The sequence below is a fragment of the Lithobates pipiens genome, unplaced genomic scaffold (assembly GCF_037356315.1).
Source record: "Lithobates pipiens isolate NorthernLeopardFrog02 unplaced genomic scaffold, aLitPip1_a1.2 Scaffold_19, whole genome shotgun sequence".
Classification (NCBI taxonomy): Eukaryota; Metazoa; Chordata; class Amphibia; order Anura; family Ranidae; genus Lithobates; species Lithobates pipiens.
The window spans coordinates 211,682,680-211,710,465 of NW_027507764.1; the positions used below are offsets into that span (position 1 = coordinate 211,682,680).

Genomic DNA, 27,786 nt, shown 5'->3' on the forward strand with positions numbered 1-27,786 from the left:
GTACATAGATCTGGTGTACTGTACTTGTATTCCTTGTCTGGGATCTCACATCATTGTTATTTACCGACTTATCTACTACCGTTTGTTTATGAACAATTCATAAACAGCACTGCAGAAATTACCCTTGATCGACCAGTGAGCCATTAATGGCTACGCATTGAGCTGCCCATGTGTACAGTGACCCTCCCATCTCCATCCTCTCACTGTATGTGACCTGTATATTAACCCCTCCTCCTGCCTGTGTATATGACCTGTACATTTAATGTATCTCGTGCACCAATACCAAACTTCGTGTTTTAATTACAGAACTTAATTTTTTTTAAATAGGCAAAAATGAGATCACCTTTACTTTACAAAAAGGGGGAATCGATCTATCCATCTTACAAAATGTAAAATGAATTTGGCTAATTGTCAATCAAACTATCATAGCTCTGAAAACTGAAAAATGCCCCGGTAACAAATGGGGTATTACAGGCTAGTACTGGGGTGGGTACATTTGGTTTCAAGACAAAAAAGCTGGTAGTATTAAAATAAGTGAATCATTTTTTTTTTTTGGTTTTTGAATGTGTTCATAATTCCCTGCCTGTTGTGAATCAGCCACATCCAGGTTGAATCTCACTCGCCAATTTACTCATCTGTATTGGATTCAGTAATTGTTGTGTTCACAGCAGTATGATAACAAAAAGTCAATCCCTTAAGCTCCCTTAATTTAAAACCGTTATTTCACTTAATGCACAGTTCAAAGATCCATCTGTCAAGAGCAGTAATATTTATGGGCAGGAGAACACTAAACATTAGTGTTAATGTTTCTTTTGATCTTAAAAGGCGCTATATGCAGTCACTCTCAATTTTTTCTTTTTTTTTTTTGGTTAGGCTTTGTTTTGATATTATTGTCTCCCTTTCTTGTTGAAAAATGAGATTTGAGCTAGTATTTTGATAATAAATAGTTTCAATTGAAAAATAGCTGTAGGGACATATCAAGTTGACATGAATTATGATAAGATCATTTTTCTGTTGCAAAAAAAAGATGTTTATGTATAAACAGTAATTAAAATTTTTGAAATCATTGAAAGACACTTCAGCAGCAATACACGTATTATACCTTTAACACTTGAAATTGTTCAGGATATTGCTTTAGATTAATTGAATATAATTAAAGGTTTGAGTCTGATTTCTGTTCATTGCCCTCCACTATACTTGATAAAAACAAGACATTCCAAGAACAGTCATCAATCAAATCTAACCTGGAATTACATATCTTGATGGTGTTCATTTAAAGCAGACCTCCCCATCCACCCATCCACTTAACATAATTTCTGCCTAGGTGGGAATGACATCCTACCCATCTGCAGCCTCCTGGGATGCCATGCATACCAAGAAACTCTGAGGTACTTTGCAGCACATGCACTGACACGGTGCTGCTAACTCACCGAAAAAAAGACCTGATGATCATGAGCATGTGACTGATCCCGACTATAACACTAGATGTCATCAGCTTTATAAAGAATGGGGTGGGGACAGTGGTGACATCATTGCTCAAATATGGCCATATGGTCATATTTAGGTGATTATGTAATTATCCATTCCCTGCCCATTTGCTTACGTGACTGGGGATTCCCAGGTGATGTCAGTAGGGATGTTTCAGCTACAAGCAGCCACTGCTACCTTAACAACCATTGACAGCTGGGAGAGTGGTGACAGCATTGTCCATATATGGCCATGTGACCATATTTATGCAATGATGTAACCTACTCCAGTTCCTGCTCATTGCTTACGTGGCTGAGGAATAGTAACCATGTAAGTAAATAGGCCAGGTGAAGCCAGTGGTTGGTAAGAACATGGCAACTGCAAGCAGCCGCTGCTACCTTAACAACCGGTGGCATACTGAATGTGCTAAGTGTCTGGAAAAATGTCTAAGCACCTAGTGTTCAGTCCTAATTTACATTTACCCTTAAAAATATGAGCTTACTTTATCTGCTCTGAGATCTCACAATGCTGAGACCACAGCAATGAAAATGTTAATTTGATTAAGATAAAGTTTGATGGTGTTGTGGTAAAAATATAATATAATACCATTTTTGACTCCTGTTTTACACTCCCAGTTAATCTTTTCACATATTGTTCCCATGAAATGGTTGCTAGTAGCTTAACTGTGATTATGCTGGATTGATAAAGGCCATTCAATAATAAAGAAAATATGCATAATTAAGTCATAAGGTCCACAACCGACCCCCTCAGAAGTTGGATTGTTCACTGGCTCAGTGTTTTTATGTTGGTACTGTATATAGATGTATTAGCAAAAAACAAAGAAAGAATAAAATGCCAGCAGTACTTCATAGTTAACTTAAATAGGATTTACCCTGTTTAGTACATCTGTGTACAGAACAAATAACTGCAAGCTTTTGATGTGGATTATCTGGAAACTGGCCGTGACAGATCTGTTGTTAAAGCCAAATTCCTTCAACACAGTTTTGTGCTGCACAATTCTATTAGCTTTGGTCTTTGGCATGTCATCCTGGTAGCATGTGACCAGGCATACATTACATGTTGGCATTAACACTTTTGTATGTAAATGACCGCAAAGACCCCTTTTAAAATGTGAGATCTCTTTTATCATAAAATTAAGAGAAGATTGTTTAAAAACGATTTCTTAGTTGGTGCAAAACATCTAATTTCTGGTCTGTCATAGATTGAACAGAAATTAACATTTCTAAAATATATTTTATCAGCTAAAAATGCATATTTGATTCAAGACCATATGATAATCGAATGATCAAACTTAACTCTTAGGGTTAGGCCAGTTATAATGTAATGCATATGAGGCAGGCATTAGCTGGAAGACACAGATAATAGGTGATTGTTGTGAGCCCTTCACCTTATTGAGGTTAGTGTTAACTAGTGTTTGAAACTGCCGTCCTAACCCCAGTGCCTCCAGTTAAAGAATCATTATCACAAAAGTATTGCAGTCTGTGAGCTGTATGATAATAATGAGTATATTCATTCATTATTTAATTCACATCCTTTAGTTTATGTTGTTCTTCATATTTTTATGCTGACCATCTATCCAGAAAAAGTGACAAAGGTGGGAATAAACTAAATATTGCCAGTTGTATACGAACAGTTACAGCAAGTGCAAATAGTAGGTCAAGCAGCTTCTTAAGCTTAAAATGATTTTGGGCTAAAGAAGCTGATAATTTAAACTGACTTTAGGGTCTCTGCTCCAACATATATGTCCCCTATTTGGTGTGTTCCACTGAGGATGCAAGTCAGGCTAGAATTCTGCCCTGACTCCATGTAATCCACAGAAGAAATTAAAAAAAATCTCAACCACCGCATACCATGATAAACCATTTGTGAATATTTCACCAAAAATTAAATTTTTGTTGCAGAGGATGCTTAAAATATAACTTGCTTCTTAGTGCAGACCTGAAAGAATCTCTGCTCCGGTTTGGATCTTGTTCCCTAGACAGATCTGCTGAAGCACTGCATAGCATCTATTAGCCTGAATCGTCAAATGCCCCCTTGAACACTTAGGGGGTACTGGTGGCTCATAGGACAATCCAGCAGTGGAGTGCATGGTGGAGGAGGGGGTGGAGCTGACAGATCTTACATCATTACCACCAGCTGTATGGAGTTGTGGTGGAAAAACAAGCTCTAGTGCTGAGCCCTGTCCTGCATCCTTCCTAGTTGCAAGCAAAGTTACCCAGTGTGCTTTTATCAGAACAGAGAAGAACATATGGGGCGTTAACGTGAGATTCCATTCCTTGGGTCTGGTACAGATTTTAAGGGGAACTCCAAGCCCAAAAAAACAGCATGGGGTCCCCCCAAAATCCATACCAGGCCCTTATCTGAGCAAGCAGTCTGGCAGGCCAGGAAAGGGGGGGACGAGCGAGCACCCCCTCTTCTGAACCATACCAGACTGCTTGCCCTAAACATGGGGAGGGTGCATTTGGTGGAGGCTTTTCGAAATCTAATAGCCTCCTTTAACAAGGAGGCCCATATTGTATCCCTACCCATTCACCCAAAAAAAGTGTAAAAAAAAAATGTCTTTGACATTTCCTTTATTAAAAAAGAAAAAAAAAAAGTCCTGCGATGTACATCCATCTTCAAAAATAGATGGATGTAAAAAAAAAAATTGAAAAAAAAACCCTGCCTTGATGGGAGGCCTCCGGCCGACTGCTGGCTCTCTTAGCTGTGATAGCTGTTATATAGGCAAGGGTGTGAGCACCTGGTGATGTAACCGAGTGACCCACCCCCTGACATCATGTATACTTTATAGGTCTAACACTATGGGGTCTTTTAAAAAAAATCACTTTGCGATTGTCCCAACATTCATGCACGGGTAACAATTAACACCTGTAATGTTTGTAATATGTGTGTAATAGTTTCCTTATAAGAGGTGGTTTCAAAAAGTTTCAAAACTAGCTCTGTTTACAAGAAAGTAATTTATTTATCTATGTTTACACACTATCACCTTCAAATTAGTCCCCTTGAACAGCAATACAGCTATTTTAGCTTTCCTGTCACCTCTAGAATGTGTCCTGGAAGTCTTTTTTTCGAAGCATGTCAAGCACCTTCTGTGATTCGTGCTGGATCTCTGCAATGGTGTCAAAACTGTGACCTTTAAGTTGGATGTTCATCTTCGGGAAGAGGGTGAGGTCTGCAGGAGTAGGGTGGGTGCGGAAGTGAGATCATGTTGTTTCTGGTAAGAAACTCACCTTTGCTCTGCCCATGATGAAATGGCAGACGTGGCAGTGCACGTGGTCAGAATAGCACCAGTTGCACAGCTCCCGATGTACACAGTGTGATTTCTCTTGGCACACTGACTTATGAAGTTTAGGGCTCCCTGTGACTGTGCATTCAGTCTTGTGCTGCTATCTGTTGGCATGTTGCAAAACTAGTCTCAAAATGTTTTGATTCAGCTTTAGTCATAAGAGAAAAGTCGCTTTCATGAACATTTGACCATTTTTTTTTTTATAATTATTTTTATATTTTCATTGGAATTAATTGGGTATTCTCTGCAAAGTGAATCTTCAGTACATTCACACAGCTAAAGAAAAATTCTGAGCAAAGTGAAAAGCTTTAGTAGATGAACCTTGAGTCATTTTTAGAGGGTGATAAGAAATGTCAGCCTTCTTCTTTCTTCCTCTATCATCTCTTAACAAATGTTTATTTTAATGGAAAGAAATATTCATAGGCAAAATATATTCTTTTTCTCTTTTAGGCATTTTATGATGCAAAGACTAGGAATAAGGTTGAAGTGTAAAACTGTAATAAACCACAGCATCCAGTTAGATAATTTATACTAAAACCATATGCTTATTGGCTAAAAATATAAATTCTAATTGGTTGACGTGGGTTATTACATTTTGCTCTTCAATTTGTAATATTGGCAAAGATAGGCATATGTCCCCTTCAGCACGGCATCCTTGTGACTCAACAGTGTCTACTTATTCAAATGAACCCTTTCCCCTTTCACACAAACAAAAACATGTTTTTTTCAATGTGCAGAATTCTATCTCTATCTATCTATCTATCTATCTATCTATCTATCTATCTATCTATCTATCTATCTATCTATCTATCTATATATATATATTCCAAAAGTCAGCTCTTCCTGCTCTTTACCTAATAAGAATTATATAAGGTTGTTTATTCTGCCTGTATATAATGAAATGCGTATGCGTATACTTTAAAATGTTCATGGCTTTTTTTTATTTTACAGGTTGCACACAATGGCCTTATTCTTGAAATGGATCATCCTACAGTGGGCAAAATTTCAGTTCCAGGTTAGCTGCACAGTTTAATGACTTTACTAATTTGACTTTTTTGCTATTCTGTTTGATATATTTTTTATTTTACTTTTCAAATTTAGTGCAATACATTTTGATTGTTTGCTATGGGCTATTTTACTTTACACTTAGCACTTTGATCCTTCTATAGTTTAATACAGCTGTATGTTTTGTATTAGTCACTCCTATATAAACTTCACTTACTAATGAGCTTTGATAAACTAAAGTGGAGTACATTTTTTACTCATATGAACAAATATACTTTTTATATGAGTAGAGCAGACCAGCAAAAAGTTGTATAAATATCAATGATAGACATAAAATAAAGAGGTAATTAAAATAAATCATATATATATATATATATATATATATATATATATATATATATATATACATATATATATATATATATATATATACATACATACACACACACACTATGCATATGCAGTATATATTTGCTACATTTTTGCACATAGATACTCGCTTGTACACATTTGTAGACACATAAACACATCTGGAACTTATTGGCAGTCTGTAATCTGGCTATGGAGGTTTTCATGCAGGTAGGAAAGCGTTTAGGTTCCAAGGGGAACTTGCAATCATTCTGCATACATTACTTAATCTATCTTAGAGAAAAAGTATACTCCTTATGGGACATGTGCAAAGTGCAAGAAGAGGGAGTTGAAAGAAATGTCCAAGGATATGTCAGGGAAAACTACAAATTAAACTACACTGTACAGGTAAAGTGTACTATAAATTCTAAATTATTTTAACAACGAGAAGCCCTACATACCACCTAAGCATTGGATTTAGAATCCAAGCTGGAGACAGAGCTGCAACTGTAAAGCATCAACTACCATAGAGAAAATGTAAAGCTACAGTATTAAACACTTTAAAGTGGTTGTAAAGGCAGAATTTTTTTTTTTATCTTAACGCATTAAGATAAAAAGCCTTCTGTGTGTAGCAGCCTCCCTCAGCCCCCCTAATACTTACCTGAGCCCCATCTCTGTCCAGCAATGTGCACGAGTGCCTCGGCTGTCTGCTCCTCCTGATTGGCTGAGACACAGCAGCAGTGCCATTGTCTCCCTCTGCTGTCAATCAAAGCTAGTTAGCCAATTAAGAGAGAGAGGGTGCAGGACCAAACTGCAGCTCCATGTTTGAATGGACACACAGAGCTGCGGCTTGGCTTGGGACCCCAATAGCAAGCTGTTAGCTGTGGGGGCACTCGACAGGAGGAAGAGGCCAGGAGCCACGAAGAGGAACCCAAGAAGAGGAGGATACAGGCTGTGACTTTAGTATCACTTTAAGCTACACTATTCAGTGAGGAGCTAGAAGTGATCATACAATGCATTTACAGAATATTTTACTTATACATGTAATGGCTTGTTATTCTGGAATTAGTCTTTTACTTAACCACTTTCAGACCGGACCATTTTGCTGGTCAAAGACCAGACCACTTTTTGCGATTCGGCACTGCGTCGCTTTAACTAACAATTGCGCGGTCGTGCGACGTGGCTCCCAAACAAAATTGACGTCCTTTTTTTCCCACAAATAGAGCTTTCTTTTGGTGGTATTTGATCACCTCTGCGATTTTTTTATTTTTTGCGCTATAAACAAAAATAGAGCGACAATTTTGAAAAAAAACTCATTATTTTTTACTTTTTGTTATAATAAATATCCCCCAAAAATATATAAAAAAAACATTTTTTTCCCTCAGTTTAGGCCGATACGTATTCTTCTACATATTTTTGGTAAAAAAAAATCGCAATAAGCGATTATTGATTGGTTAAGTTATAGCGTTTACAAAATAGGGATAGTTTTATAGCATTTTTATTAATAATGTTTTATTATTTTTTTTTTACTAGTAATGGCGGCGATCAGCGATTTTTATTGTGACTGCGACATTGTGGGGGACCCATCGGACATTTTTGACACATTTTTGGGACCATTGTCATTTATACAGTAATCACTGCTATATAAATACAGTGATTCCTGTGTAAATGACACTGGCAGTCAAAGGGTTAACCAGTGGGTGGCAGTGTAGGGGTTAAGTGTTCCTAGGGGTGTGTTACTAACTGTGGGGGGGTTGGGCTTTCATTTAGTGTACACTGATCTCTGCTCCAATCACATGGAGCAGAGATCAGCGTCACTAGTTGCTAGGCAGAATAGAGAAATGTTGTTTATACAGCATTTCCTCCATTCGGCCGCTCCGTGAGACAATCGCGGGGATGCCCGCGGCGATCGAGTCCGCGGGTCCCGCGACCGGACTCACGGGGGCCCCGACCAGCGCGGGAGGGCGGCATCGAATATTGGACGTACCTGTACGCCAATATGCCTGCCTGTGCCATTCTGTCGACGTACATCGTCGTGCGCTGGTCGGGAAGTGGTTAAAGTGAATATCCTTCCAAACTGAAATATAGCTGCTTAATCTGATGTATTGGGAAAGATCAAAATTACCAGTTATTTCTGTGGAACAATGTATGCCTATGAAAGAAAATGTTCATGCTATAGTATAATTCTGAGTATAACTGAGACACAAGTAGGATTGCATTTACTTGTTTTGGTTTCCTGGAGTAGGGGCAAAGGAACTCTAGCTATGCTTTTTGAGAATACTGAAGCAATATTGCAGGCTTTCTGAGTCATAATTGTTGAGTGTTCATGTGTGGGCTGATGGAGGACATCAGGATGTTGTCTCTGATAGGATAGCTACTGTGCTGAAGTTAACCTCCCTGGCGGTATGATTATTTCAGCTTTTTGATGCTCAAAGTGGTACAATGTTTTGCATGGAAATTTGGCATTTTATATTGTAGGCCTGTAAATCTTAGGAATAACACACTTAAATCTGTCCAAACAAGTGTCTAGTAGACAGCCCGGGTATGATACATTTTGAAACACAAAATCATAAATTACAATATTATAAATAACTATAAATAATTGTAACAACTAATACTATAATAATAATAATTATTATTCAATAATGTAATCAAATCAAAAACACTAAAATGTGATCAGTTGCAGAATTGTCGCTGTTGTTACTTTCAGTGTTTGATGACGAATTTCCCCACAAATCGCTATCACTCAATTCTTCAAGTGATCCTAATTTTTTATCGCTGTTTTCTAGCTGGTTTAAAACAGCTTTTGATGTAAAGGGACTGTTTTGGTTGCTATGGACAATCTCCAGGCAGAAAGAACAATATTTATAATATAAAACTTTATGCAGGGAACTGGACAAACCACTAGGGACAAAAGGAATGTGAAATTATTTGATATACTAATGTAATATGTAAGATTACAGTGTACTGTATGTTTTGTGCATGTTTCGCTTTTTGAATTTGGCGCTGTGCTCCGTCCCCGTGCATCACAACGCTTGCAGGAAGCAGAGCCCGGCTCTGTGATACATTGAGCGGAGACACAGCCGCACACAGCGGGAGGACATCACAGGTTCCTGGGGACAAGGTAAGTAACTGTACCTGCGATGAGATCCCGTGTGGGGCTCGGGGCTACCGCTTTTGGTACTGAAAATCCACCTTGAGTCACACTCGAAAATACTGCCAGGGAGGTTAAACAAATGGTATTTGGATGGCCAAGCCAAAATAGTACAATGCCAGACACACCGGAGGCGGGGGATGGAGACACATTTTTGGAGGGATATAGGGCCACCCGCAAATTGGTGGTCAATGAGCTGTGGAGGGAAACACAACTCAAGATTCTCCACAAGGCCTTTATATCGGCTTTCATGGACCCTGCCAACCCGCTGTCAGCTACATGCTCCTGGTGCGGGGCTAATAAACCCTCCTTGCTACATCACTTCTGTCCTTGGTATGCCAAGGATGAGCATACTAGGGAAGCCACCAAGGGAGCAACCCTACTCTTTTTTGTTTCTTTACTGACCTTGCCCCCGGACAGCATATTAAATGCTAGGTTGTCTTAGAAATAAAGGTTTTCTTCTATATTTATGGTTTTGATTTTCCTAGCTACTTATTGGGTGTCCCCTCGCTATCCATATTCCTACAGAGGTAGGAGTGTGAAAGTGGGAGATACTAATTTTTTATGTTGGCTGTACCTCTTTTGTAAGGTATATCATAGTACAAGCAAGTATAAATGATTGGATATGACATGCTACTTAATTTTCTATTGCTGATGCACTCAGTAGCCTAATCTTGTTGTTTCCCTTTATTTTCTTTTTGTGTTGTCTTCTTGTATGTTTTTTTTTTTTTTAATTCAATAAAAATATTTTCAAAAAATAGAATAGTATAATGCCAAAATTGTAGTGGATAATAACAAAAAAAAACATACCTTGTATCCTACTTTCTCAGGAAATACTGTGCCATTAGCTCTAGCTGCTTAGTTATCGCAGCAGTATTACTCATGAGATCCATGGATGGGACCACACTTCCTACCCTGTTTAGTGTTAAAGATAGAAGGCTCACTTTTAAGCTGGAAATTCAAACTTCACTCTTCTGCAGTAGAAGAGGTATTATACTCACTTCTCTGGTGGCCTTTGTCTCCAACATTGCTTCCATTCCATCATTGAAACCTCTGTGAAACTTCAGCATCTACAACTTCCAGATGCCTACTCCCCGTGATGCAAGCTGACCCTTACGTCACTGCTGTGTCATTCAGGAAGTAGGGGTTAGGGGGAAGAAATCACAGGACATAACGGAGGACATGGGAAATTGACACTTCTAGAAGTTTCAAATGCTGAAGGGTCTTATAGAGGTTGCAGTGCTGGAACATAGGTAAGGAAGGAAACAGGGGCTACTGGAGAGGTGAGTATAAATAATGTTCTATTGCAGGGGAGTGCCATTAGAGGTTTTTATTTGGAGACTGACGGTATATTTAAAAGCAGTGAGGATTTTTTTTTTTAGGCCAGGCAGTGCCAACCAGAGTGGTACACTTGCTGTCTAGTTAAGTACAATGGACGTCCTACATAGCAGCTTGGACACATGTCAGTTGTAATATGTTCTCCTTTTTCTCTGTTTGTGAATACATTGAGCTGCACCTTTATACTTAGGCTAAATCAAACAGTGTTGTTGTATGCTAGAAAAACTGTTCAGTGCTGACAGAAATACTAAAATGCATAATAAGACATATACATAACTGTATGTTAGAAACTTCATGCAGACATATCAAATATAAAATATAGTTATATTAATTATAATCTATTAAATTGCACGCATTCAGTGTTAAACAGTCACTCTAAATCTAAGGGATAGATCTGAAATAATTGGAAGTTCTGCTGATTTTATCATCCAATCATGTGCAAGCTAAAATGCTGTTTTTTATTTTCCTTGCATATCCCCCTCAGATCTACAGTGACTTTACTTCCAAGTGCACTTTCAAGTGCACTTTGCAGTGCAAAATGGATTTGCCTTTAGTAAATAACCCCCTAAGGGTCCTTTCACACGGGGCGGATCAGTTCTGATCCGCCCCGTGGATATCCGTTTGCTCAGCGGGGATCACTCCGTCGATCCCCGCTGAGCAGGGAGATGACAGGTCCGTCTCTGCACACTGCGCAGGGACAGACCTGTCACATTTGGGAGATCGGATGATGACGGACCGCAGTGCCCGTCGTCACCCGATCCGATCCGCAGACGGATGGAAAAATAGCTTTTTCCTCCGTTACACTTTTTCGGATTGGAGCGGGTCGGATGTCAGCGGACATGTCACCGCTGACATCCGACGCTCCATAGAGCTCTATGGAGCACCCGTTCAGGTCCGCCTGAAAAACTGACAGGCGGGCCTGAACGGGACGTCAGTGTGAAAGGGGCCTTAGTGTATTTAATGCGAAGATACTAAGCTATAGTTTAGTTTGCGTTCACACAATTAAAAACACTAGGCTAATTGACTATCTATGTATTTATCTTAATATGCTTCAATCAAATTCTTGTTCACATGAATTCTCAAAAAAATCGTGATTTTTATCTAAACTATTAAATAGTTACTTTGATTTTCTAAAGATTATCCTTAAAGTAGCTATCTGTATCCAAAAAAAAATTATGTGAAATATATGTAATGTTTAAATTAAATAGTGTTTGCAGCCAAAAGACATACTGTGTATACTCGTGTTAGATTTCTCCATTAAACAGAACATTTGATTTTCATTCATGGGCAGTAACATTTTACTAATTCAAAATATAGGTTGATTAGAAAATATAAAGTCAGAGTGATTAATCGCTTCCCCTCTCATACCTGTTCACTCCCTGTGGACCAGATAAATTCTGCTATGGGCCTGTTTATTCAGCAATAACTTTGTCATTACTTAACCACTTGCCACCAGCCCACCGTCAAATGACAGCGGGACGTTGCGGCTCTTGTTCTGGGTGGACATCATATGACGGTGCCCAGAAAGGCTGCGCTTGTGCTCCCGTTGGGGATCACTGCCGTGCTGTGTTGCTAGGACATGGTCTGACCCCGATCTCTGTAAAGAGCTGAACACGCGGCTCTTTAACCATTTGATTGGCTGTGTCTGGTATTGCCGGTGATCGGCTCTCATTGCCTCACACTGACAGAATGTGTGGCAAGGAGAGCTGATTAGCGGCATCTCCTCGCAGGGAACACCCAGACATGTAATCAAGGCACTGATCATCAGTGCCCTGATTACAGTAAAGACCCCTATTGCTACCAATCAGTGCCCATTATTGATGTCAGTCACTGCTGCCTTACAGTGCCCACCAGTGCCTGCTCATCAATGCTGCCCATCAATGCCAATCAGTGCATCCCATCAGTGCTGTTCAACAGTGCCCACCAGTGCTGCCTATTATTGCCCATCAGTGCTACCTATCCGTGCCACATATCCGTTCCCATCAGTGCCACCTATCAGTGCTCACCAGTGCCGCCCCTCAGTGCCACCTATCAGTGTGGCATATTTTCAGTGCCCATAAGTGCTACCTCATCAGTACCCATAATTGACACCTCATAAGTGCCCATCAATGCAGCCTATCTGTGCAGTCTCATCAGCATCCATCACTGAAGGAAAAAAAATTACTTATTTACAAAATTTACTGCCAGAAGCTAAGAAAAACATATTTTTCTTTCAAAATTTTTGGTTGTTTTTCTTTTTTTTTTTTTTATAAAAAGCCCAGCAGTGATTAACTACCACAAAAAGAAAGCTCTATTTGTGCGAAGAAAATTATAAAAAAAATAATTTGGGTACAGTGTTTCATGACCGCGCAATTGTCTTTCAAAGTGCGACAGCACTGATAACTGAAAAATGGCCTTGGCCGGAAGTGCCCTGTAGGTAAGTGGTAAGATAACAAGGTCATACATATATGTTTTTTTAGGACAAAGCTTTTTTTCTGACGGGGTTTTACCATAACAACAAACACTTTCTTTTTCTGGTGTTCGCTTTAAAAAATAGTGTTGCTATAGAGAAAAAAAAGTATTTTGTTCTAAACTTTGTTCTATTTAAAATGGCACAAAAATGATGATTCTGGTAAAAAGCATTTCAGAGTTATTTACAAATGAAGTAAAGTGTTTTTTTTTTTCTCCAATTTTGCACATATTTAAATTTGAAATACGTAAATGTGTTAAAATAATAATGAACAAAACAACCAAAAGCAAAATAAATAAATAAACAAACAATTACATATCAATGGTTAAAGTGGAGCTCCATCCTAAAGTGGAACTTCCGCTCACTGGAACCCTCCCCCCCTCCGGCGCCACAATTGGCACCTTTCAGGGGGGAGAGGGGTGCAGATACCTGTACAGTACAGGTATCTGCACCCATTTCCGGCATAGATATCCGCAGAATCTGCGGATATTTACGCCACTTCCTGCGGGTCCCCCGCTGTCTGCTGGGAAACACACGAATCCCAGAGGCAGCGGGGACCATCCTTATTGCGCAGCGCGACTCGCGCATGCGCAGTAGGGAACCGGGAAATTAAGCCACAAGGCTCCACTTCCTGATTCCCATACCCAAGATGGCGGCGGCAGCACCCGAGAGACGATCGAGAGATCGTCTTCGGGTGCCTACATCACGGGCGCGCTGGGCGGGTAAGTGTCCTTATTTTAAAAGTCAGCAGCTGCAGTATTTGTAGGTGCTGGCTTTTAGAAAAAAAAAAAAACGGCAGAACTCCCGCTTTAATAAAAGAAAAAAAAAATCAGCAGGAAAATAATAAATCGGAAGGAGAATAAAGAGTTATTAGGGCTAATTAGCATAAACTAAGGATTAATACAGGGTTAAACAGAGCAACATTTTATTAAAATAATAATAATAATACTTGTTATTTTGCTTTTAATGACATTATCTGCAAATCAACATTCAGTCCTTTGATCTGCAGATGAATGAAATAGTATAGATGCAAAAGTTATAACTTTTGTTATAACAATGTTAGTTTGTATCTTTATATCTCCTGGCTGAACAGTGTTGTTGATAAACACAGTCAGACATCTTTTTTGACAGCTGCATCTGTCAGAGCAGCTATGAATACACAGCTACTCTGGCTTTGATTAATCAGATTGAGAATTGCTAGGAAGTGGGAGGGGGGTTGTGACAGCAGAACAAAAGGAATGCCAGTTGGCATTTGTCCTGTGTATTGTGATTACATTTTGCATTTGGAGCATGTCCAAAGTTTTAAACTAGTTAAATTAAATAATATTATATAGTTCCAAGGGTAGCCATGGCACTCTATGCTTGAAGTAAATGCCCACGTGCTCACCCACAAAGAAATCCATATAAATCCAAACCTGGTTTAGCGGCCCTCACCGGTCTTGCAGAGGAGGAAGCTCAAACCCAGCGATGAAGCTTAATCCATCTTTCTCAAGACACTACAACATGGAAGTGAACCGACTTATAAACCTAAAGCCCCACCCACCAACACCACCCCCTAATGATGACCTCATACAGTGCAAGGGTTAAAAGTCACATGCAGGGTGGAGGTCAAAGAAAGATCACACAAGGAGCAAATCACAATAGTTCATCAAAAATAAAAATATACAAAATCCTAGATTAAATCAAGCCATCAAAAATAGCCCCTACTTAAAAATGGAATAAACAAAGCATGTAATAAACATTCACAAGATGGCCACCATCGCACATTGCAAACACCAGACAGGTATGGACCAACCCTAATTAGTACCATGAAAAAATAATAAAATAGCAAATGATGTACTAGGACCACATGGCAACAAATTAAAAATGACCAGATAGCCACAGCAATACTATCCAAGACCAAACACCCCACATGTGCAATAAGTAAACAATTGTAGGAGTGTGAATAACACCCAACATAGGACAATAGACAGTGCACAAATATAGAAATACATACAAATATACTTAACATAAATCATTGCTCCACAACCATATAGGAGAAACCAGAGGACTCAGATATATGAATAGTTGCAGAGGAGGAATGATGGTGAGAACCACAAGACTAACACTACTAAGGAAAAAAAAAAACTTGCCATCCCAAACAGGAGTGGGTGTGGAAACCTACATTATTGAAAAAGGGTCTGGACACCCAGAACACCACGCAGAAGAATCCGTCTAGTATAGCACCTAAAAGGTAGCGCTATACAAGTCATTCATTCATTCATAAAAGGCATAAAATGACAATGGATACACAGAAAACACAGATGGTGCACAAAGATAGGAATACATACAAATGAACATAATATAAATCAATACTACACAACCAGAAGGATGGAACAAGAGGATTCAGAAATATGAATAGTTGCAGAGGAGGAATGATGGTGAGAACCCCAAGACTAACACCACTAGGAAAAGAACATGCTATAATTTGGAAACACTGGTTTCTTATATCTGGATTGGTTTATATTAAGTATATTTGTATGTATTTGTATCTTTGTGCACTGTCTATTGTCTATTGTCATATTGTCTTGTCTACTGTCTATTGTTGTGTTGACTAGTTTACATAGTTTGCATACACTTCAATCATTGTAAGTATATTTACATATACACAGCTAGATCTGAGAATTCTTACACAAAAGAGGTAGTTCCATCCGCCATACACATTTATTCAATGGGTTACATAATATATACACATTACATACTAAACAGTATTTATAAAACAATGTACATTATAAGTACCTCTCAACTTCAGGTCTGGTGCTGTGTATCTGACTGATGCCGCGTACACACCATTAGACTATTCGGTGGACAACCCGCCGGACTTTGCAGCAGAGGTCCGCTGGACTTTCCACACAAGCGGACCTGCCCACACATGTGTGGGCAGGTCCGCTTGTTTAGAAAGTCCGGTGGATCTCCGCTGCAAAGTTTTGAAATGAACGGACTTGCCCACGCATGGAGAAAAGTCAGTTCATTTTGAACGTGGCTCCAGGCAGACGGAACTAGTGAAGAAAGTGAATGTCGCCGCCTCCATCTGCGAGATTGACACCTTGCGAGCCCCGTCACCTGGTATGGATTTAAAGGGGAACCCCTACACTGAAAAAACGACATGAGGGTCCCCCTAAAGTCCATAGCAAGGAGAACCGAAGAGCGGGACAAGACCTTGAAGTCAGAAGAAGACCCCTGAAGTCGAAAGAAGACCCACGGACGGCACGACGACGAAGAAGAAAGCCGGGCTCCTCCGCTAGTAAAGAGCTAGCGAAAGAGCAGAAGATAGCGGAGGAGCCTGGCGAGAAGACCGCCGAAGACGAAAGAAGACCCCTGGAGCTGTCTAATAAAGTACTTTTATAAACTGTGTTGTGTTTTTTTTTATGTACACTTTTTTCCCCAGGTGAATGGGTAGGGGTACATCATACCCCATACTCATTCACATTGGGTGGGGGGCTGGGATCTGGGGGCCCAGTTCTGCACTATGGATTTGCACAGAGTAGCCTGAACCTCCTCTTTTGGGGTCCCCTGCTGGCAATATTGGCTCCTCCTCATTTCCATGTTCCCCCATAGCAGATTGCAATGGGAGCTCACATTATGTGCTCGATACTGAGCTGTGTGGGTCTATGGAGCTGTGCACCACCTCACAGCATTTGATTCACAGCAGCAGGAGCCAATGGCCAATGCCCAAGTCCCTGTGTGAAGAGGAAGTGTGAAGAGAGAAAACTGCAGCCACACACAGCACTGGATCGACTGAGGACTCATGTAAGTGTTTAGAGAGGAGGAGAAGGACAGCAAGATTTCAAATATTTTTTACCTTAATTCTTGGGAATGCATTAAGGTAAAAAATGTTTTTGGCTTTAGAAGCAATTTAAGTTCTTTATGATGGTAATTTGCTATCAGTTTTGTTTTTATCATAAATCAAAAATTATGTTACTGCTTTAGAGAAGTTAGGTTTTAACCCTTTAAAAAAAAAAAACACTGCATGTGTTGAAATTTATTTTACTGATTCATTTTGAAATGTTTCAAGTTATCTACAACTGTATAAGGCATATTCAGATTCAGTGAAAGTTTCCCGGAAAGAAAAAATATATCAGCTAAAATATGTATGTGTGTTTTCCATAGTTTGTCAGAGCGGGAGTGTTAGCCAAATATGACACTAGGAGGAAAATCAAATTTTAATGCACTCAATAAAAACATGCCAATTTTACAAGAGTGGAAAATGCAAGAGGAAGTTTTTTTTATTATTTTCCCTTAGAGTCTTTGAAATATCAGCATACACATCATTCCCACTATTGTTATTGGTAATTAGTACTTGTACTGGAAAAAAAGAAACTCTCTGTGCGGTATACAGTTTGTTTTTGGTGCAGAGCAGGAAATGTAAACTGGTTTACATACAGACAATGCTCTGTTTCCTCTAGTTACTCAATTGTTGTATTTGGTCAGAAAGATTAAATGACAATATTTTTCTTGATCTGTAATGATTGGTCTGGTAGCAAGTATAATGTTTGGCTGATAGATTTTTTGGTTTGTTTTTGAAAAGAAATAAAATGAAAATATCTCATCTGCTTCCGACCTCCATCTGTAGTACAAATACCCAAAAGGAAAAAAACAAACAAAAACGTACTACTGGTACCAGGGAGACTACAACAAGTAAAATACATATATTTTAATGAATTGTATAAAAAAAGATAAAAGATACCATGGGATAACATATCAATAATATACAATCACATCTCTCTTGTTAACATAAAAGTTATTGCTTCATGACATAGTAATCCAAAAAATATAAACGTGTTTCCCATTGGTGCTTATTCAGGACCTTTTTTCAATGTTCATGAGGGAGTGACCTATCTTGAGAAAATATACGTTACTTTTTTAAATACAATTTTATTGTGATTTTAAGAGCATAACAGAGAAAATCAGTACACAAGATGTAATTTATACATAAAGGAAAAAGAAGAGAAGCGTCACATGGCAGAAGACTCCCACTGAGGCGGATCGTGCGGATGGAGGAAGAAGAAGATGAAGAAGAAGAAGATGAAGATAGAAGAAGAACACCAAAGGAAGACCAGAAGAAAGAAGATGGAAAAAGAAGCGGAAAGAAGAAGAAATTAATAAAGGATCTCTTGTGTTTTTTAACCCTTTTGACACTTTTTTGTGAAATGGTAGGGGTACATTTGTACCCCATTACCAATTCACACAGGGGGGGCTGGGATCTGGGGATCCCCTTGTTAAAGGGGGCTTCCACATTCTAATAAGCCCCCCACCCACAGACCCCCACAGCCACCGGGCAAGGGTTGTGGGGATGAGGACCTTCTCCCCATCAACATGGGGACAAGGTGCTTTGGGGGGCCGCTCCCCCAAAGCTCCCTCCCAATGTGGCATGTGGCCTGGTATGGTTTAGGAGCAGGGGCGCTCTCTCGTCCCCCCCTCTTTTCCTGCGGCCTTCCAGATTGCATGCTCGGATAAGGGTCTGGTATGGAATATAGGAGGACCCCCGCACATTCTTTTTTCAATTTTGGGTTGGGGTTCCCCTGCGGGGAAATTCCATGCCATTTTTATCATTTTTATCAATGAACTTTTATGTGTATTGTCGGACTGACAATTCATTATAGCCGCGAGTAGTTTTAAATTACTTTTTGTCCTTTATAAATGTCATTTTGTTGTCAGACTGTTCTAAACACGGGAAACGTGCATCCCTTTACAGGCATACTATAGACACCCCCCAGATACAAAATTTTAAGGAATATTACACTTTTATTGTTTCACCTTAAGCATTATCAAAATCACTGCTCCCGAAAAAACAGCCTTTTTTAAAACCTTTTTTTTGCATTGATACATGTCCCCTGGGGCAGGACCCAGGTCCCCAAACACTTTGTATGACAATATCATGCATATAAACCTTTAAAATTAACACTTTTGATTATTAATTTTCATGTCCCATAGACTTTAACAGTGTTCAAACTAATTTTTTGCCTGTTCGCATGCTCTGGAATAAAATGGTGGTCGTTGCATTACTTTCTGTCACACCGTATTTGCGAAGCAGTCTGCAAGCACACTTTCTTTGGAAAAAATACACTTTTTTGAATAAAAAGATAAGACAACAGTAAAATATGCACATTTTGTTATATTGTGAAAGATAATGTTACTCTGAGTAAATTGATACCCAACATGTCATGCTTCAAAATTGTGCCCGCTTGTGGAATGGCGACAAACTTTCACCCTTAAAAATCTCCATGTTGTATAGGTTGCATGTTTTAAGTTACAGAGGAGGTCTAAGGCTAGAATTATTGCTCTCGCTTTACTGATCACAGTGATACCTCACATGTGTGGTTTGAACACCATTTTCATATGCAGGCGCTAGTCATATATGCGTTTGCTTCTGCATGCGAGCTTGTCGGGATGGGGCGCGTCTTAAAAAAAAAAAACTTATTTATTTTACCTTTTTTTTTTACATTTTTACACTGTTTTTTTTTTTTAAATTGTGTCACTTATATTCCTATTACAAGGAATGTAAACATTCCTTGTAAAAGAAAAAAGCATGACAGGACCTCTTAAATATGAGATCTGGGGTCAAAAAGACCTCAGATCTCATATTTACATTAAAATGCAATAAAAAAAATGTCATGATATGGAGACGGATGGGGGCCATCTTCCCCTCACTCATCTCCATGTCAGGCCATGAGAAGGATCCGATCACCTCCGCCGCTGCCGACGGCTCAGGTAAGCGACGGAGGGCATCGGATTGTGGCAGTAGGGTGGGGCCCTCTCCTGCTGCCGATAAAAGTGATCTTGTGGTGAATCCACCGCAGAGATCACTTTTATCTTGAACTAGACCTCTCACTGAAGAAGATCATACTGGGGTTATGGCAGCTACTCATGTTCTTACCTGACCCAATAGTGACCCCATGAGTACATCATCAGCATACATACTTATTTTGAATTTCTCCTCACCCCTCTGATAACCCTTAATATCATGGTTGGCCTTAATCGCTCGATTCCAAGGCAAAAATGAATGGCGACAAAGGGCAACCCTGCCTTGTACCTCTACCTAAAGTAATTTAACAAAGGAGCAACCAGAAAGCTTGATAGAGGGCCTTAAACCTGTGTACGAGTTCACCACTAAACCAGAATTTGTCCAAGACACTATTCATATATGGCCACAAAACACTATCAAACGCCTTGTGTAGGTCCAGGTCTATAAATAAAACTCTTCAAGAGAAGAGATCAAAATACACTTTACTTAACCATGTAATAGACTTACATTCATATAAACAATCAACACTTCCAATATAATAAGTGAATCATGCAGACTTGCATATCACCCTGGGACAGCATGCAACAGCGGTCAGCATACAACTCAATAAGCAGTGTGAAGTCACCACCAGAAGCAGTCACAAAAAAAGAAATAAACAAATATATAGAATCAATATAGCAACATTAGCATTGTGTCCAAAACAACACACTGTAAGTATTAAAGAAGAACACCATGTTATAAATTATCTCAACAACCCAGTCCAGTGGAAAAGGGGGCTGTATAAAATTATCTACAGGATGAGGACTATAACTCAACTTGCAAATGTAATTATAGTTACACCTTACTATTTATATCACCTCCCCATGAATATACAAACTCAAATCACACAAAGCAATACCTGCCGACAAGAAGTCTGTAACAGTGGTATCAGGGCTTGTAGTAACCACCAGCTGTCACATTAACTGGTGTATTTCTTTATTAATTTGCCTTTCTATTCCTCTTATAAAGAATCCACTATCTATGCATAAGTTTGTTTAGAGAAATTATTTTCAATGTTACAGTATGTACTGTACTGGTCTTTAGTACCATCTTGTTTGCAACAAACTGAAGAATAATGTTCATGTCACTGCCTATCCAGAACAAATGTATTCTCTTCATGTAGTAAAAGGCATGCGTATAAAGTATACAACACTGCAAAAATACAAAAGAAAGCTGGAATAGAATATGTAGCAGTGTTAAAACACAAATGATTCATTCCTTCATAGCCAAATACTGTACTTGACTTTACATCCATCACTCATTGCTTGGCACATCTATTGTTGGACTATGCACACAACTGCTTTGGTGGTTTCATAGTTCAAATAAGAAGTGCTTTGATGAGTTACTTCTGAAACCCTTGTGCACAAGTGCTTCCTTTGTCTCTCTTCCACAACTAGAAGCCTTGCCACACATGTACATATATGTTTTGTGCATCAGTGCACACAAGGTGTTCTAAACTCAGTAGACCATATACTATTTAAATATCACGTTGAAATTCCACACTAAGGAAAAATACATATAGTTCTTTTGATTATCCTTTCTTGTCAAACAGCAATAATATTTTTATTTGAGCTATATATCCAATGTAACTATTGTAAAATAAATTACTACTAATTACTAGTCATTTTTATGCCCTTGGGACATATATTTTGTAGTATCTTTTAGTATGCCTTTTGTCATATACAGGATCATGTTCTCTCATATAAACAAAACCCATTTAGGTCACTTGTTAGAATAACTATTGATTTTCACAGAAAATTAGGATGTTCCATTGCTTGGACAATGTTGTTAGAATTTTTCTCACAAAAAGTATAATTGCTTGCAAGGGAGTTGAGTATGTATGTGTATAGGTTTTAGTGTCAAGGGGCCTTAAGGTAGGGCATTGTTCTCTTTGTCCAATTTCATAGGAGCATTCCATACTTTTGAAGGCACCAAATAGAGCACCTACAGTATAGGAGATTGACTTGCTTTCATATGGATAGCAGCAATATAGAACTCTACCTCCTCCTTTTCCATCAAGGTCACCCAAGCTTCCACCCTTGGACCTAAACCTCCTCCATGGGTCAGCTAATAGCCTCCCACGGCTTCCAAAACCATTTCTTTGCTAAGGGCACCCAAAACTATATTTCTATCCCTCAGCTCACCCCATCTGTTTCTTTGTGAATCACTAATATACTAATGAAGGTATCAGTATGTAAATATCAACACTTCCTCAAACTCAATCTTTCCAAATCTCTTTAGAGAGACCTATCCTGCCTCTAACTAATAAACTGTACTTTCCTGCCTCTAACTAATAAACTGTACTTTACCATCAGTTCATCTGTAAGCATGATTACCTTTTTTTCATTTGACTCTTCCTTTTGGATTGTAAGCTCTAACAAGCAGGACTTTAAGGAATACCAATTGCAGGTCTCCAGTAACAGCAGGGTCGATTAGATTGGTAAGCTACACTAAAGGAAATAGGAATCAGACCAAATATGATTTTAATAAAATGTATTAATAGTGAAACAAAACCACATCCAACATCAGCAAACAGTGTACAAGGCAAACGTGAATATATAAGTGAACAGTAAACAAGTGATAGAAAACCTAACTAGCAAACCTAACTATTATACAATATCTACAAACAAAAGAGAATCACAGAATAATAGGGTAAAACTGGAGGTGCAAGAAACAGTCAGAAAGGGGGAAATAGGCCTGGGATCAGGATCAAGCATATTAGATGAGAGGTAACACCTGATCAGCAAGCTCTTCGGATTGTTAGTACAGCAGCTCCTCCTGAGCTTAATAGGCAAAACACTGAAACCCTGATGCAAATGAAGGGAGGGGTTGTATATAATAAAGAAAAAAAGGCCATCATCCTTCTTTCTGCTATATTATAACCACTTTTTCATTATAAAAAGATCATAAAATTGCACTCACGTATTATAGTGCACTTCAAACTGGTGCACTAAAGCATAAAGAATTTAAAGCACCTTAAAAGCAATTGCCCCCTTAAGAGAATTTCAGATCTCTTAGGGGCTGCTTATAGCAGAAAGTGTGATGATAGTCTTTTTTTGTGAAAGGTAGCAATTGAAAAGAGATTGGTTGCTTTAGTATTCCTGAGGAACCATGCAGGAGCATGCTTTTAGGTCCCTTTCACATGGGCTTTCCAATCAGATCTGCTTTTTTTTTCAGGAAAACTTGATCTGCTCCTTACAGATCTTTGAGCAGCCGCATGTAAACAGATTTGTGGTATTTTGCATCTGTTTGCCTTCCATCCAGGTCTGGAAAAGTAATTGAAAAAAAAAACGGCATCCTTTTACATTTTTCTGGTCTCAAAATTGATGGATTGGAAGTAGCCTGATGTAAGCAGATACAAGTCCATTTACATTCAGCAACCCATAGATCCAACATGGACCTTCCATAGTCCGCTGCCAAAACATGGACAAATCATGAATGGGCATGGATCTCACAAAAATTACATCCATCTTGTTCTACTGTATAGAGTTGGGTGAACGTTTCAGGCCAAGCGAAAGTTCAGCCCAAATATCATCTGGTCGCCTGTTCAATGAGCACCCAAATTTGCAGGATGTTTACCTGCCAAGCACCCCACAATGCACTGGGTGCTGCACAGTGGAAGGCTTTGCCAATTAGAGCACACAGCACTGTCAGAGCCCTAATTGGACAGGAATGATGACTTTGTCCAATCACCACTCAATGCTCATAGTCCCATCCCACACTATAAAAGGTTCCTTCCTGCAGGAAACGTTTGCAGTGTGTTGTTGGAGTAGAGATAGCTAGAGAACAGCTCAGTTTGCTACTAGCGAGTTAGTGTGTTCACTTATTGCGACTCTGAGTATAGAGTGTTAGTGTAGTGTGAGTATAGTGTAGTTTGTCAGTATAGTATAATGTTTGAGTATAGTGTAGTGTGTCAGTAAAGCGTGAGTGTAGTGTCAGTGTAGCATGTTAGTGTAAGGCAGTGTTTAACACAGAATTACATAACATTTATTGTTGTATACCCTCTTATTTGGTTGCTGCGTGGTTTTTTTTGTCCCCTGCCTGCCCCTTTATTTTTAATTGTCAGTTGCAGTTTTTCTGACTGTGATGCTGGTGTTCTTTTTTTATTTATTTTTTATTATCAAATTTTATTAGTTTTAAAAGAAGTCAATTCCACATAGTATTGCATTTCCAACTTCGTATTTACATATACCATGTTTCCCCCCCCCCCCCCCCAAAAAAAAAAAAAAAAAAATAGTCCCCTCCTCCATTCCCATCACCCCCTCCCCACATCTCATCCCATCCTCTCCGCCACCCCCACGAAATCACATTATTCAATCTCTATTGAGTAGAGCTCCCATTTTCTCAATTTTTCCCTAAATTCCTCCTTTCTATTTTCAACTATGTATATCCATCTCTCTGCCTCCATTATCCTATCCACTTCTTTCTTCCATTCTATTAAAGTTGGTAGTGTGGTTTGTCTCCATATTTTAATAATTTTTTTATAGTCCGCCTCAGTCCTCAATTTAAAGTGCACCAAACACTACTTTTCATTCAATAAAGTGCATCCAATACATTTCCCAGTTTCTATTAAATGTGGATAAAAAGCCATCATGTCTGGGAAGCCAACAAGGAGAGGCAGATGTTCCCATGCCACTGTGAGGGGGATGTGTGTGTCCACAGGCAAAGTTGGATGTGGTCCGTCCTCAGGCAGGGCACATTTTTCTCTGTTTAGTGATGTTTCCTGTGCTATCCAACCACAGTATGCAGAGGAGGTGGCAGACTGGCTTACTAAATCATCTTCATCCTCTATGACCCAGCTGACACTAGTGTGCAGTACCAGAGTGGCATTATTATGCCTCCTTGTCCACAGCTACTTCTGCCATAACCCCAGCATCATGCATGGAGGAGTCAGCTGAATTATTTGAACATAGGATCAGCCACTTGCTTCTTGAGGATGCAGACATTACTTGATTCTGATGTTGGTTCTGAGGTAGAGGAAGGGAGTAACATGAGCAGCCACAGCATATTGCCAAGTTGGCTCCAATGATGTTAGGGATGGAGGAGATGATGATTACGAAGTCACTGACCTGACTTGGGTGCTGGATAGAGCAGAGGAGGAAAATGAGGGGGAGGCACAACCCCAACGAGACAGATGTCCTCCAGAGGCAACCATCATGGAAGAGTAGAGAGCAGTAACCCTTTTCCATCAGACTGTGGAGCTGTTATCTCTTGGTTCACTTTTTTAGCACATGTGCAGCCGATCTCACCGTTGGAATTTGCAATCTCCCCAGTAAGCAGATCAAGTGTGTCAAAAGCACCAGCCATTTGGGTATCACATGCTTCACAAGGCATTTAACCTTCCACCACTCAGCCCGTTAGCAAGAGCACCTGAAAGCCACACAGAAGGAACACAATTTTTCTCCTCCTCACTCCTCACCTTTCATGTCTACCCCACTATATCTCATGACCTCTTCAGCCTCCACTGACAGGGACGATGGTATAGCAAAGGGTGTCACAGGTCTTTGCAACTTGTCTGCCAGCAGCACACCACCAGCTGGCAAAGCAGGAAAATAGCAGACACATTTCTCTGCCTCAGCTGCTGCATCAAAAAAAAACACCCTGCCACCCACATGCCCAGCATCTAAATTCCAGCTTGTCTAAATAAAGAAAGCTTGCAGGGAAATCAATTAAAATGTTTTCATTTTCATTTTCTTTTCTTTATAAATGTCAGTTTTGCTGCAGCAGGTTGTAAACACGGTCCAGATGTGCCACTTTACAGGCAAACTAAGGGGATCCCCATGGCACTATATTTAAAGGATTTTTCAATTTTTATTGTTTCACTTTAAGTATCAGCAAAATCACTGCTCCTTTAAAAACAATCTTTTAAAAAATTGTTTTTTTAAATTGCATTGGTACATGTCCCCCCAGGCTCCCATAGTCTTTTTATGGCCAATAACTTGAATATAAGCATTCAAAATGGAGACTTTCTATTCGGGTCTCATAGACTTTAATATGGTTTGCTGTTCAGGTTAAGGTTTTGTGATATTGGAGAGTTCTGGCGCAAACAGAATTTGGGGGTGTCCGGCCCATCTCTACTGCTTCAGTAGGAACTCTGCTGATGGATCCCTTCCTGAACGGAGCAGAGCAAGCCCAAGTGAAAGATTCCATAATGGCATGCTACCTATAACCTCAAAAAAACGTAAACCACACATTGCGTACATAGCTCGCCCTGGTCCTTTTTCCCTGCTGATGCTTCTCACATCTTTATAATGAAGTGTGTCAGTATTGTGAGCATAGTGTAGTTTCAGTGTAGCATATTAGTGTAATGCAGTGTTTAACACAACATTACATAACATTTAGTGTTGTATACCCTTTTTATTCGGTTGCTGCATGTTTTTTTTTTTTTTAGTCTTTTTTTTTTTTTGTCCCCTGCCTGCCCCTTTTTTTTAAATTATCAGCTGCAGTTTTTCTGACTGCGATGCTGTTTTTCCTTTTTCGATTTTTTATTTTTTTTTATAGTTTTTACATTTCTGTCAGCCTTAGTCCTCAATTTAAAGTGCACCAAACACTACATTCCATTCAATAAAGTGCATCCAATCACACATTTCTATTAAATGTGGGTAATAAGTAGGGATGGCCGAACTGTTCGCCCGGTGGTCGTTTCACTGCGAATTTTGCGTGTTCGTGATTCGCCCGATCGGTGGACTATTGCCGCTGTTCGCCCGGCGGACATATGTGTTTACAGTGTGAAAGAACTTTGACCCATGATGACACATCCATCATGGGGTACAGGACAGCCAATTGAGACATTTCAGCACATGGACAATTGGACATTCCCCCTACCTTATAAATAGACCTGATCTGGCGGCCATTTTACATTCTGTCTTATTTCAGTGTAGGGACAGGACGCTGTGTGGAGCAGGGAGAGACTGTAGTGACACAAACCGCTAGCTATTAGGTCCACAAAAGTCCTTTTAAGGACTGGTATGGTATAGGTGTAGTACAGTATATAGGGTTGAGTGCACTGCTGTGTGGTGATTGCAGCAGCCTGTCTTTTGTCAGTGCAGGGAGGGACAGGACGCTGTGTGCAGTAGGGACAGTCAGTTTAATCACTAGCTATTACTATTATGTCCACAAAGGTCCTTTTAAGGACTGGTATAGGTGTACAGTATATAGGGTTGAGTGCACTGCTGTGCTGGTGATTGCAGCAGCCTGTCTTTTGTCAGTGCAGGGAGGGACAGGACGCTGTGTGCAGCAGTGACAGACAGTTGAATCGCTAGCTATTACTATTAGGTCCACAAAGGTCCTTTTAAGGACTGGTATAGGTGTACAGTATATAGGGTTTTACATGTATAATATACTTTCTTCCAAATATAGAAAGAATATTACACTTGACTGCCGCCCTATTCTGCAAAATCACTAGCTACTTGGTCCACAAAGGTCCTTGTAAGGACTGGTATAGGTGTACAATATATAGGGTTGTGGTGCACTGCTGGAGATTACTGCCCTATTCTGCAGCAGGCCTTTATCAGTGTAGGGACTGAGGTACAGTCTGCAAATCACTAGCTACTTGGTCCACAAAGGTCCTTGTAAGGCCTGGCATAGGTGTACAATATATAGGGTGCTGGTACACTGCTGCTGACTGCTGCCCTATTCTGCAGCAGTCCTTTATCAGTGTAGGGACTGAGGTACAGTCTGCAAATCACTAGCTGCTAGGTGCACAAAGGTCCTTGTAAGGACTGGTATAGGTGTACAATATATAGGGTGCTGGTGCAGGGCTGTGCTGCAGATTACTGCCCTATTCTGCAGAAGTCCTTTATCAGTGTAGGGACTGAGGTACAGTCTGCAAATCACTAGCTGCTAGGTCCACAAAGGTCCTTGTAAGTACTGGTATAGGTGTACAATATATAGGG

The 27,786-nt window shown here is 39.6% G+C and overlaps 1 protein-coding gene across 4 annotated transcripts in view; it reads left to right on the top strand.

Annotated features, from left to right (window-relative positions):
- The window catches only part of SUGCT (succinyl-CoA:glutarate-CoA transferase), a 1,356,517-nt gene that overhangs the window by 1,095,651 nt on the left and 233,080 nt on the right, over positions 1-27,786 (top strand). For all 4 annotated transcript variants that reach the window (XM_077491677.1, XM_077491678.1, XM_077491679.1 and 1 more), the window contains one exon: positions 5,726-5,789. In XM_077491677.1, the coding sequence (XP_077347803.1) occupies positions 5,726-5,789 (64 nt within the window). The remainder of the gene's footprint in view (positions 1-5,725; positions 5,790-27,786) is intronic.